At 48.2% G+C, this 13,466-nt stretch overlaps 4 protein-coding genes across 4 annotated transcripts; 3 read left to right on the forward strand and 1 right to left on the reverse strand.

Annotated features, from left to right (window-relative positions):
* Nucleotides 1-1,288: 1,288 nt before the first annotated feature.
* Nucleotides 1,289-2,638, reverse strand: FSUBG_11190 (uncharacterized protein; the record flags this gene model as incomplete). The annotated part of the gene is made up of 2 exons (XM_036675846.1): nucleotides 1,289-1,773; nucleotides 1,825-2,638. The coding sequence occupies 2 exons, from the start codon at nucleotides 2,636-2,638 to the stop codon at nucleotides 1,289-1,291; spliced, it is 1,299 nt and encodes a 432-aa protein (XP_036533319.1).
* Nucleotides 2,639-2,911: 273 nt separating this feature from the next.
* FSUBG_11191 (uncharacterized protein) lies at nucleotides 2,912-4,539 on the forward strand (the record flags this gene model as incomplete). The annotated part of the gene is made up of 8 exons (XM_036675847.1): nucleotides 2,912-3,046; nucleotides 3,103-3,147; nucleotides 3,195-3,261; nucleotides 3,324-3,455; nucleotides 3,619-3,716; nucleotides 3,767-3,867; nucleotides 3,929-4,151; nucleotides 4,201-4,539. The coding sequence occupies 8 exons, from the start codon at nucleotides 2,912-2,914 to the stop codon at nucleotides 4,537-4,539; spliced, it is 1,140 nt and encodes a 379-aa protein (XP_036533320.1).
* Nucleotides 4,540-7,088: 2,549 nt separating this feature from the next.
* FSUBG_11192 (uncharacterized protein) lies at nucleotides 7,089-8,111 on the forward strand (the record flags this gene model as incomplete). Its single annotated transcript, XM_036675848.1, has 1 exon — nucleotides 7,089-8,111. The coding sequence occupies one exon, from the start codon at nucleotides 7,089-7,091 to the stop codon at nucleotides 8,109-8,111; it is 1,023 nt and encodes a 340-aa protein (XP_036533321.1).
* A 595-nt stretch (nucleotides 8,112-8,706) lies between these two features.
* Nucleotides 8,707-11,995, forward strand: FSUBG_11193 (WD repeat WDR6; the record flags this gene model as incomplete). The annotated part of the gene is made up of 2 exons (XM_036675849.1): nucleotides 8,707-8,715; nucleotides 8,771-11,995. 2 exons carry the CDS (start codon nucleotides 8,707-8,709, stop codon nucleotides 11,993-11,995), a joined length of 3,234 nt encoding a protein of 1,077 aa, XP_036533322.1.
* Between the last annotated feature and the right edge of the window lie 1,471 nt (nucleotides 11,996-13,466).

The following is a 13,466-nucleotide window of genomic DNA, read 5'->3' on the forward strand; positions in this document are numbered from 1 at the left end:
TGAGGTCACTCGAGACACAGACAAGACGACATCCAGACAGACAGCGGCCAAAAAAAGACTGAAACAGAAGCTCAATGACAAGCACCGAAGCCAAGACTGGTTCGTCCGGGGTGGTTCTTGATCGGCGCCCAATGGAGGGGAGGCTCAGCAATGCGAGGTTGGGCGTGAAGCAGGGGTATCAAGCGATTGCTTGGACGATACTTGAGAATGTGGGAGGGCCAAGCTTGACGAGACTTGATAAGAGGCAAAGATTCTCAGCACGTCGTCTATTCTCTGCTGTTGCCTCTGACTCCATATCCTCGGCATTCGCCCTCCGCATAACCTGTCATATGGCGGTTTTCCACGGTAGTCGTCTCATTATCTTTGGGTCTCGGGACCTGAACCGGAGACTCGAGACAGATTCGGATTGGTAAGATCTAATCTGGACTTCTATGAAAATCGACATGGATTGATTCGTCACCCAAAGACGACGAAATGCAACGGCTTCAAGGCCCGGGCACCCCTGATAACTAACCCGAATCCCTGGAGATTGACACTCAGACTGACCTGAGTTGGAGACAACCGTTGGCACGTGCGAGAGCTTGTTCTGTCTCGACCATTCACTGAGCCAAAGAAACGAGAAACTCGGTCAGACATTCGGACTTCTCGATCCAAATCAGTTCACATATAACTACAACCACTGTACCAACTATTCAGAGCAGCCGCTACATAATGGCGAAAAGGCCAAGTCTCAACCCCTCTTTCTTCCATGACTACATACGAGAGCATAATGATGTATCGAATTACACTCTATCGGTCAGCTCTTTTGAGGCCGCCGTTCTCGCCTCCGTAGTGAACCAATAGTTTGTCACACTAGACACCACGATAACACAGTCTCTGTGCAGTGACAGCTGACTATCCCTCGTGCTTCTCTCACCGAAGACATCCCCGCGTTGGCTTGCCAGGTTGCAGCTGGTCTAGTGCACACTATTCCTATTCCGTGTAAAGGTGAACAACACCAAGGAGAAGCATCACACACTGTAACGATGTAAGACAAAACATGATTAACAACAAACTACTCTAACATTATGGTTTTTGTATTTCCTATGGCATCAAATTTGGCGTACTAGCCTCAAATGATCATCCATGCCTTCAAAACCATGTAAGTGCCCATTACTTCTCACCCTTCCAAAATGAAGTCAATCCTACCATAAGGACGGACACTCTTGGTTCCACCGACCAATCTCGTTCTGCGGTAGCTGCTCTTCCATTCTTCTTATTCTCCCTCACCGCAGATAGCTGTGGTGACTTAATCGCACACCACCGTGGCCTTGCAAAGAGTCATCTCACTGTCGTAGTTGCAGCCATCAGCGTTTCCAATCTTGATGAGCGCCGGCGAGATGAAGAATCCGACAATTGTCTTGGAGGAAGGTTCCTTGGTGTATGCAAGTGACTCCATCTGATTTGCGTCAAAACGCTGCAGTGTTTCGGATTGTCCGTCTTGGGGCCAGCGAACCAAGAAGATCGCCCTGGAGCTCATCAACATCTCGTCAAGATCCAGTGCTGCCTCAAGGATGGCTTTCATTTCTTGCTGGAAATCGGTTCCCGATTTGTCTGCGTTGATGTTGCAAAACGATTTCAGTATCTCAACTTCAAGTCGTGCCTCGCGTCTAAAGGCGTTTTGGTCACGCCCGAAGAAGTGTCCAAAGAGTGCTGTGCCCTGGGCAAACCATCTCGCTACATTTCGAAGCGTTGGTCCTGGGCGTGAAGGGTTGTCAATTTCTGGAGCATATTCTACAAGACTCGTTAGTTATATCATGTGCCATCTAGAAAGTCCGAACTAACCGAGAAATGCAGCTCGCATGGCCTTCAGGTCGATGTTATGGCCACCACTGCAGAATTCCCTTCCGGTCGTGAAGACAGTCTCTACGATAGTCCAAATATAAGCACCGATGAGAAAGCTCTTATAATCATCGACGCCAAGCAGTTTTCGCCAGGCTCCGGAGACCTCATTCAATCGGTTTCTGGTCACTTTGCTTAATGGCACTCTCGTCTCACACTTGGCCAAGACACTTGCCAGGGAGCGAATGTTATATTCCAGCTGCTTCCACTTGCTCTGAATTTCTTGATCCGATATCTTGGCTGATCCTGTCCAGTTGACGCCGTCAGCGAGTCTTCGCAGCTCGTCTCGCTCCTTGGCAGTCTCGTCGTTCTTGGCGTTCGCCTCCTGCAACTGCTTCTTGAGGATCTCGTGTTCAAGCTTCAGCTGTAGGTGCTGACTGTTGATGTCTGAAAGTCGTTTGTAAGCTTTCTGAAGATCGTGATTCAAGTCTGGGCCTTGGTTCATCCACTGGGACACGATGGCCCCGAAACTGTTGGCAATGTTGGACAGACGGTCCGCTGCTTGCTGAAGCGCAGATCGCTGTGCCTCAGCTCGTCGATCAGAAACCTGGAGAAATGCGTTTACCCGTCCTTCCTGTGTCTGAAGGAATTCATTCATTGCAAGGGGATCAGCAAGGTTGCCCAAACTCTGGGCATGGGTATTGCCATGCTGTCCTGAGCCGCCTTCAGGACTACTGACATCAACTAGAGGCCCCAATGCATGATATTGGTGAGGGTATCTAGGAGCTGCTGCTGCATAAGGGGTCCCGTCAGGCATTTTGAGTTGACTGTTGCCTCCTGCTTTGATATTCGTGCTCAATAGTCTTATGAGGCTTGACCAAAAATGGTATCTGTCGAGGTTTCTCAGCAAAAGCTCAGTTCCGATTCACTTCACAAGACGACATGATACTTACTGAATGTTGACTTGGAAGCAAATCTGTATTCCGAAAGAGATGATGCAGGAGGTAAAGCCCCTGCTATCAGAACACTTGGCAGCAAAGCAAGGACAAGGCGCAGGCCAGCCATCTGGCCCCCCTATGCTCAACAACGAATGAAAGTGGCAGCCAGGCAGGCAGGCATTCTGGATCCGCGCCCTGCTGGGCCGACTACTCTCCGTTTCGTCTCTGAGCCAGAAGCTGCAGCACTGGCCACCATTAAAGATCTCTCCAAGCGCTCGAGTATCAATGTAGGCATTCACATCACTATCGGTAACAGAATTTCCGTGGGCTGATGTATGGGCAGGCTGGTGACACAATCGTTGTCTGCGATGCAGGAGGTGGCACAGTTGTACGTTCATCTCAAGCCAGAAACTTGACTCTGCTGACATTTCAAAGGATCTCATTAGCTACATTTTTCAATCAACCGATCCATTCGTTGTCAAAGAATGTGCCAAAGGTGATGGTTAGTCAAGAAACGCATGCCAACTTACCGAGAGAACTTCAACATAACTAACTCACAGGCAGGTGACCTCTATGGAGGAGTTTTTCTTGACGAGGCCTTCATCAGATTTGTCAAGAAGAAGAGTCCCAAGGGTACATGGTACCCTGTCACTAAGACTGAGGAGAGGAAGTTCCTAAATGACGAGTGGGAGCATGGTATCAAACCTCAATTTGAGAATTAGAAGCGGATCTGGTCGCTCACTCTCCCTGATACTTGTGTCAACCCTTCCAGCCGAGGCTTCATACGCCGTATGACACTCGATCTCACATCGTAGGTTCCATGATAGCGGATCGAAACGCTGAGCTGACTCTGGCATAGCCATTTTTTCAGTGTTCTCTCCGATCGTTGACAAGATTGAGGTCCTCGTCAGACGCCAGGTCGATGCAATCCATGACAAATACCAAGAAAAGCCCAAGGTATGTGAAAGAAATGCTTGTCGGTACTGTGCTCCTAACTTCCTGTACAGTACATCATCCTTGTCGGTGGTTTCGGCCGCAGTCGCTTCCTTTTCAATCATCTTCAGGAACGATTTGGGCGCATTGTCTTGCAGTCCAGTGGAAACAAGCCGTAAGCATTCAATTTTTCACCTCATAAAAACGAGAACGGGGTGTTCCTAACGATTCTATAGTTGGACTGCCATTTGCCGTGGTGCGGTCGTGCAAGGTCTCGTCCGACATAACCCCTTCGCTAATCTGGGTGTCGAAGTTGAGGCACGGGTCGCTCGAATGAGCTATGGTATCAAATATACAACTCTTTTCATCGAGGGTCACCACAAAGAGGCAGACAAGACGTGGTCCCACGTATATCAACACTATCGGGCCAAGAACCAAATAGCATGGTTTCTGAGAGAGGTAAAGAAGAAGCAAACGCGGAAAGCCTCATTACTGACATGGCTTATAGGGCGAGGATATTTCAGGGAAGAGATCTGTTTTACACTCTTACGTCCGATTGCTCGAAGCCCCATCTTTCAAAGGCAGTGAGCAGATTTACTGTTCAGCTTCCTGTGCACCTCCTGGGCGGTATGGCGACTCGGATGACATTCACCGCTTTTGCACAATGAAATGGGACAAAATTATCGATATTGACGCACTTCCGAAGTGGACCAACCCCATTGGTGCTGTATACTTACGATTGGACTACGTTATCAAGATGGATTGTGAAGATGGCACTGTGAACTTCTCAGTGTATTGCCAAGGATCCAAAGTCGGCGAGGAAGAAGTTGAGGTTCAGTTCAACTGATGCAGTAACTGTATCATTCTCTCATCAATAGCAGAGGTGTCCAGATCATGGATAGTTTGATGGAAGACGGGGCCTTGAGATATATGCCCGTAGACGGACGATCAGGGGCCAAAGATTGAGAGGACATGGCAGCAATTTCGGTGGAGATGACCTCTTATTTATGAAGTGAGGCTGAGAGGGTTTTCCCAACGCAGGACCAGGCGTATAGCACTTTGTATAAATCATGTATCTCAACTCATAACTCGCATGTGTCTTTGATCTGTCGTTAAAATGAAAGGTAAACATGTTGTGATGTCTTGATGGGTTTCATGAAAATCATAATCCGATAATTATACCAGCACTTCCTCCCTCTCGTAGCCTTTTCTGTACAACAAGCCTACCCTATGTCAATGCGGAGTTCACCACATTGATGCCGGCACCGTGCCTGTAAGTTCAAAACATCGGTCAGTACGAAAAGCAAGTACTAGCTGCATGTGGAAGAAGGACTTTGGTGATAGGTGACAAAGTCGTGGCAGCTGAAGTCAGCATCTTTCAGACTCAGAGCTTGGCCCTTGCATATGTAAGCTTGACCATTCCCAAACCGGTGATGATAAATGGTCAAAATGCAGACGAAAAGTCGGTGGATCAAGGTAAATCTCTCTTTTCGGGGTTGATAGTGGGATGAATTGATAATTGAGTTTGATGTCAAAATAAAGATGCCGCAGTTCCATCATTCGTTGGCTCCCCCGGAACAAAATTATCAATCAGTTCCCATGTGCCGGTAACGGCGTGGACCGAAAGGCGGTGCAGCAGAGTCTGTAAGCTTCCAGGCTGTCACTGGAAAGCCAGCGTAATGTGGGGGGACCCTAGAAAGCGAGTGAGACTGAGACTGAGGGAGGGCTGAGCGAGGCAAAAAAACGCGGCAAAATCTAAAATTAGACGCGGTCTACGTACACATTCTCGATACCCGGGACTAGCAAAAAGGCTGTGTTTTACAGATGGAGGGGAGGCTTTGCATGTCAGTTCCTTCAGACAGGGGAGTAATCGATAATATCGCGAAAAATGTCTTGTTCTGTATGATCTCTTGTAAGGCTGCATTTACCTGAGCGAATAGAGCGGGCTTTCATCCCACATCGCGATTGTGGATAAAGATTGGGCATGGTAGGTACTTTGACGTAACAGAGGCTGACAGCTTCATGCTTTAATTATTCGTTGTCAGCACAACGGGTGTTTCCATCTGACACCCGCTCTCTTTGACAACGGTAACTCAATCTTGCACAAACTTAAACTGTGTGACCTTTGAGCAAAAATACAGTTGTACCGACCGTCTGTGTTATCCCGTCCAGTTGCCGTAGTCATAAAAGTCAGTCATCCCGTTTGTTTTTCCGTGTTGATCATGGAGAAAAAATTCAAGTGGTGGTGCTGGAGGTGGATCATTATCCTAGCAGCTGTCGTCAGCAACAAAAGCTCAGGGTCCCTGCGTTTTTGACCCTGTAGGGGTATGGATCCATATTTTGGTTCGATAATCGTAAAATGTTGGAGGAGGAAGAAGTGATCCGTGGTGTATCAGTTGCGGAGCAATGTCATCATGACTGTTAATTCCGCAATAGAAACTTTCATCGGTGTATCAATCAATTATCACCACTCAAGCTTCCTCCAGCCACCAAGATCATGTACAGACAGTAGGCTGCCGGGCCAATGACATGATCGTCATGTTGATCGTGGGGAGATCCAAAGCTTACAGCAGTTCCTCCTGCGACACGACCTGACGAGCGCAGATAACCTCGCTGTAGCCACAAGCCAAGGGCATGTTTATTTTTCAGCTGCTTCAACTAGCACAGCCTGAACGAGCAAATTTAACGTGAGCTGCGCCCATTCAAGGTTAGACAAGCGAAAAGCGAACAAGCTCAGCTTCATCAAAAAGAGTGAAAGCGTGGATGAGTGGCTGAGCGCCTATCTCTCCACTGTGATCGTTCTAGTGGGAACCTGACCTCAAGCTGTAACAACCAGGCTTGGGCTTTTGGGCTTGGGTAACTGGGGGGAGTCGTAAGCGCAACGCCTCCAGGCGGACGAGGCAGAACGTGATACCTAAGCACTGTACGATGCCACCACTCACATTGCAAGAGGCACAGTGTGAACTGAGCGCGGGATCTTGCCTGTCCGGGGTGCAGGGGCTCGCTGCGCCACTCCACGTCAACCAACATCCAACCCCCCCTCATCTGGTTGCTAGTGCGTAACTGTGCTGCAGCACAACGGTTAGTGCTCACGCCCAGCCCAACCTGGAACTTACCTATCATCCTGGGTTGTGTTCAGCTTTTATAAAACCATCCTCTTCTTCCCTCTGGTGATATTATTTCCTCCTCTATTATCTCGCCTCATCTCATCTTTCCCTTTCTTACGTTCGCGTCATTTCCTATCTGTCGCGTTTCGTTCTACCCTCTCGAATAGAGCCATTCGCTTATAACAGCACAGCACTCGTTCTGCTAACTCTACGTCATATACCGATTCGATCTCCGAATCCGCCGCATACCTAAAAACAACCTCCAAAAACCACACCACACACAGCAACAATGGGCGTCGGTCGATTCTTCTGCGTGCTATTGCCGTTCGTGCTCACAGTCGGCTCCATCATCTTCCTACTAGTCGGTGCTCTCGCTGGTGTCGCCGATAAGTCTCTCTACATCTTCCGAATCGATGTCAAGAACCTCAGCATCAGCCCTGCCGATGTCGGCAACATTATCGACAACCTTGACCTCAAGAACTTAAAATTGGATACCCGCGATGTGCCTATCATTGAGGAGCGTGCCGCCACGGTCAAGGACAACATTACCGCTGAGCTGCTCGGTCTCGACAAGTACTACGACATTAACCTCTGGGGTTTCTGTAAGACCGACTCAGATGGCAAGCGAAAGTGCGAGAAGCCCGAGTTTGATTGGGCCAACAAGAAGTTGAACACTTCATATCTCATTGGTGCCGACAAGAATGTCCAGATTGAACTTCCTGATGAGATTCAGGATGCTCTCAAGGCCTTCAAGACTGTCACCAAGTGGACACAAGTTGTCTACATTGCTGCTTTTATCGCCCTCGCTGCTGAGATCATTCTCGGCATATTCTCCAACTGCTCTCGCATATTCTCATGCTTGACATGGATCGTTGCTGGTATTGCATCTACTCTCGTTATCGCCGCTGTTGTGCTCTCTGGTGTGTTTGCTGGTACAGTCGTTGGTGCTGTTGAGAGCACAGCCAAGTTCTACGGTGTCAAGGGTGATATCAACGGCCGATTCTTCGCCTGTGTCTCTATCGCAGCCGCCTTCGCCATCGCAGCCGGTCTCTTCTGGATGTTCACCATCTGCTGCTGCAAGCCCGAGAGCCGAAGTCGCGACAAGAAGAACCGCCGATCCGACGGCGAGAAGCTCCTTGGTGGTGGTGCAGCCAACAAGCACGGCTCTTACGCCCCTCTCGGCGACGACCACGAGATGCAGACCGGCTACTACAACCACAACCAGTCCCAGTCTCAGTACGGTGCTCCTCGCTACCCCAGCGGTACTGCCCGTTCTGATCTCGCCTACGAGCCTTACTCTCATCGCGCTTAAACCGCTGCGAGTACTCAATGACATGATTCCTTAAAGTCTATTTGACTTTGACATCTGATGATGACTGCATTAATGGCGTTTGGGCTTGACTTTGACATTCGGGATCGATTGACAGGGTAATGTTTGCTATAGCACTCACGCCTTCATGAAAGAGTTTTGGTTACGTTGTGGCTTTGCAAAGGAAGTTGGTGGATATTGGCAACGGGAAGATGCCGGATGGCATGATACCCAAACGTTTTCTTTATGAGATTATTGGGCAATGAATGAATATACATAGCTATCCTAAACGTTCGCCCTCAAAGCATAAAAATATATACAATTTATTCACTATTTTATCTGATTTGTTGTGATGGCCTAAGTGAAGAGTTTAATGATACTTCATCAGGATGGGCCTTGGTAGTATATAGAGCCAGTCCAAAAATTTTCTCATGGCTGACTGAGAATCCACACAAAACTTCATGCATATAATACAAATTTGACTCTACACCTGACTCGACGCAAGAGCTCCTGCGGTAGATGAAGATTGCTGTTGCCATGAATAAGTGAATTAGCGAGTATTTTAAACTTGTTCAATTTTTATTTTCCATTATCAATAATGGCAGATGTGAGTTATGATCATAAATGCCCCTCCCCCGCTATCATGAGCTCACACATGCCAGTCAAGCCTCACTCGCGAATTCTTTCAGGGTCCTATCACTTCGCTCACCTTCTTCCATGATGCGGAATATCTTCTCGCTGGCGAGGATACTCACTTGACTCTCTACGATCTTCAAACCGGCCATGCATTGCGTCTAGGTAGCGTTCGTGTCTTCTCTGCACAGCCTATTCATGGAATACGCCTGTTGAGTAGCGGACGAGTGTTGGCCTGGGGTGCTGCACAGATTGCAGTGGTGTCGAATATTGAGGGATTTATCGGAAACACGACGGATACTCAGGTGGTTGTGAAGAAGGCAGCCGCTCCAGATTGGATCTACGACGTTGCACCGTCACCATGTGACGACTCTTCTGCGGTGGTCGCAACGGCTCATAACGAGGTTGTCCACTTACATCTGAATGGAGACGATGCACCGGTCGTCGGATCTATTGTTTCGCCTTCACGGCCAATTCTCTACGCTGCAAGACTCAAATGGCTAGACCAAGACACTGTTTTAATGGCTGGAGGTACAATCTTTGGCGAGATTCTTGTATGGCGATGCTATGTTTCAGAGTGCCGCTCGGAACTTCTGGCCATTTTGAACGGGCACGAGGGATCCATTTTTGGTGTTGATATCTCAGAAGAACTCCCTTGTCAAGACGGAACCAAATTGAGGCTCATTGCAAGCTGCAGTGATGATCGGACAGTGAGACTCTGGAACATCACCGGACGAGATGCGTCCCTTCAGGGGCATGACTTCGCTGCACCACGAGAGACAGGATTCGGCTCAAAGGTAGGTTTGGACGATGGGCCTAGAGCGGAAGAACTACGTCCTGTGGCTACCATCATGGGACATTTGTCAAGAATCTGGGGTATCAAGTTCGCCCAACTCATGGAAGGCCAAACACTCCCAGAAAGCCCATTATCATTGTACTCTTTCGGAGAAGATTCGACATCTCAGAGGTGGCAGCTGAAACTCGATCTTTCCTCCGAGAATGTTTCTGGTTCTTTGAAGCACATCGAGACATACGCCGTGCACGATGGCAAGCATCTATGGGCGCATGCTGTAGTCAACAAGGGAGACCAAACCCTCATTGCAACAGGAGGCGCTGACAGCAAGATTTCTCTCATTACACAACCTGCCACATTGGCCACTACTGCGTCAGTATCAACCCACGAATTGCTTGGGCTTGGTTTCGATGCGATTGCTGCCACTCTGCCCAACCTACGAACCTTGAAATCTGTTCGTGGAAAAGAGATATTTAGCCGCTACGATTTCATTTCTGAAGATCGTATGCTCGTTACAACAAATTGGGGACGACTCCTCTTGGGCACGTTCCGACCAGCTTTGGAGTGGAGAGAGATTGAACTTGAAGATGAGCTCAACGTCGAATTTCAGACATGCTATACTCTCCAGACGATAGGTGACGGTGCTGCTATTCTCGGTACGACAAGTGGCAAGCTGTACTACTTCTCTGAATCAAAAGGGGTAAAGGTTCTCGGCTCTGTGCCGGGCAAGATCTTCAACATATCGATCCTGTCTAGTTCTGTGGGTGGCCTTACAGAACTCATTGTTCATATTCATGGAACTTCAGATTCCCAGTACTTTTCAATCGACTGGTGCACAGGAGCTGTTGTAGCAACAGCAGATATTCGCAGCATCGACAAGAGATTCGTTGCCATATCTGCTGCGCGTTTTAGGAATGATTTGATTGCCATAGGGTCGCGCCATGGCTTCCTTGCACTTTTGAGGCAGACAGGAAACGAGTTCCGTCCTATCCTGGACTTCAGGTTCAACACACGCGATGCAATTACCGGTCTGGTGCCTCTTCCAACAACCGATGGACAGGAAGCCCCCCTGTACTTCCTGGCGACGAGCAGAGATACAAAGTACAGAATATACGAAATTGAAGATCTCGGCGATGAAGTACGACTGCACCTCCAGCATGAGGTCGCTGCCCCTTCTGGTGCCGACATAGAAGGTGGTTGGTTCACTCAAGATGAATCTCCCGAACTGATCTTGTACGGCTTTAAGAGTAAGAACTTTATTGTATGGAACGAAACGCGTCGGGAAGAAATTGCCTCTGTTGATTGTGGAGGTGCACACCGAACATTTACCATTGCTCATGATTCCATCAACCACAACCGTGTGCGATTTGGTTATACCCGAGCAACAAAGCTTTACATTTTCTCGCAACACAACCCGATACACCGTCCTCTGAGATATGGAACACACGGAAGAGAGATTCGGGGGCTGAGTGCTAGTGGTCGGTATATTGCAACCGGCGCTGAGGACACAACTGTTCGGATCTGGGAGTATGAAGATGAACAGTGTGGAACGAAGAATAGTGGTGGACTTAGATGCATTGCCTCGACAAAGCTTCACATATCGGGACTACAAAAGATTCACTGGGTGGAGGATGACTACCTTCTCAGCAGTGCTGGTTTTGAAGAATTTTTCGTATGGTCTGTCCGAAAGCTTGACTCACAGTACAAAGGCCTCGGAATATTATGCGAAGCAATCCTAGAAGATAAGAGTCCTGCTGCAGATCTTCGCATCATGGATTTCGACGCATGCAAAGTTGGCAACGGAAGCATCATTATCACGATGGTTCTGTCAAACTCAACATTGAAAACATATCGTTACACACCAGGAGAAGGTTTCCACCTACTGGCTCGCATGTCGTACACGGGAGCTTGTCTCACACAGGTTCGCCATCTCGGGGTGGACGAGAACGGTCTTTCGGCACTTACTGCTTCCACGGATGGACACCTGACAACCTGGGAAGTAAGTTTCGGGAGGGAAGTGGCTAGCCATGCTCTTGTTCAGGTGGCTCCCGTGCACCAAAGCAGTATCAAATGCCTGGATCTTCAACCAACGCCCGAAGGGTTTCTAGTTCTCACAGGAGGCGATGACAACGGCCTTGGTGTGACAACACTTGTACCTATGTCAGACGAGTCGGACAAACGTAGATACACAACTTCAAGCCGTGGAATCGTACGCAAGGCCCATGCAGCAGCAATCAACGGTCTGGTGCTCGTGCAACGTGGGGGAGAGACATTCGGCATTACTGTCAGCAACGATCAGAGGGTCAAGGTCTGGAGTGTTCAAGTGAACAAGGTGAAACTGGTGGCCGACTCGTATAGTGGTGTTGCTGACCCAGGTGATATTGCTGTTATAGGGGAGAGTGGTGGCGAGAAGGTCAGTGTTGTACTTGGGGGAGTGGGTGCTGAAGTTTGGTCATGGTAGTTAGATTTGTGGGCGTTTTGGGATCAGAGATACATAGGACATCTAAGTTATTAAGGATCAAAAGTTTGATAGTTTAACCATAGCAAGACACATTTGGGTTGTTAGAGTGCCTAGCACAAAGGCCTTTCTTGAGCAGCGAAATCCTCTTGATCTGCTACATGTTGTTCGTGCTGACACATTAGAAAAAAGTGACTTTTATAGAAAAGAATAAAATTCACTATGATTATAATGTACGTGTTACCATTTCAACTTGTCAGAGGATCCGCATAGATCCAGCGTAGCTTATAGGCAAGTCTTCAGCTGAACAACACACAATTATGAATGGGTCAATAGTGAGTATCTGCGGAAGATACTATGGCAGGATAACTCGGGACCTCTATCCTAGATACAAGTACTTAGGTACACTTAGTATAAATTTGGTCGACCTTGAGACTACTTAACTACCTATTTCAAGCATTATGGTCCAAGGTCGGAAGTTTTTCCTGCTCCCCAAAGCATGGGGATACTCCACGAGAAACCGGTTCTTGATATCGAGCCATGCCTTTCCACCTTTTCCAAGAAAATACCCAGATGTGAGGGCCAAATGGTCAACGAGGGCTGGGCCAAGTAGTGCCACCTTTAGAAGTTGTAGTTCATCTTGAGGTTTCACAAAACTTGGTCACTTTGGATCGCTAATGCGAATCTTCCAAGAATTAAGGAATACAGTTCAGTACCAAGGAGACGGTCGTGAGAGTTGAGAGTTGTGAATGCGCATCATCAGGTGCTTGAATGGTATCTCGCCGCCCTCAGGAATGTCCTTTGATAGCACGATTACCAGCGTTGCCCTTTCTAATATAGCGTTCCCTACGTCATTAGATCTTACTAGTTCTTATCTTGATTCATGCTTCTGTTATCTCTCAGCAGAGCGCTATCCCAACCTCATAGTTTTGCCCGTAAATATGAGACATTGTCTGAACCCGGAATTTCGGAAGCGGCTGAGAAGTGCCAAGACATGTCTCGATTTCCACGCAATCCCTTGCATGAGGTGAGATTGTTCAACGGTCGCAACCGGCAGATGATGGCTTTTCAAATCCATTGGCTGGATGTTCGAAGATAAGGTGTTCTTATCTAACTACTAGCCTAGTAAGCTCGGAGGGTTGATGATCCTCACAATCGAATCATTAACGCAATGACTCTGCTGAAACCGTTTATAAACTCAAAGTACTGCAATTCAGAAAAGCGTATGGCTGAGATGACAACGCTCTAGCAACGCTAATAAGAATGCCGCTTATTGCTTCCCTTGTTTTGTCTTATTATCAGGGCTTCTCGTTCCACTTGTTACCCTGGTCGAGGGAGGTAAGAAAACCTGAGACCACTATCACACACGACAAAAAGACTTGAGCGAACTGAGGGCAGATCTAGCAGACTTTGGGCTATTTCTTTTTGGCACCCTCCTTATAACTCTCAAGTTGTCTTGCTCTCAAGTTCAGCC

The sequence above is a fragment of the Fusarium subglutinans genome (assembly GCF_013396075.1).
Source record: "Fusarium subglutinans strain NRRL 66333 chromosome Unknown NRRL66333_c0000208, whole genome shotgun sequence".
Classification (NCBI taxonomy): Eukaryota; Fungi; Ascomycota; class Sordariomycetes; order Hypocreales; family Nectriaceae; genus Fusarium; species Fusarium subglutinans.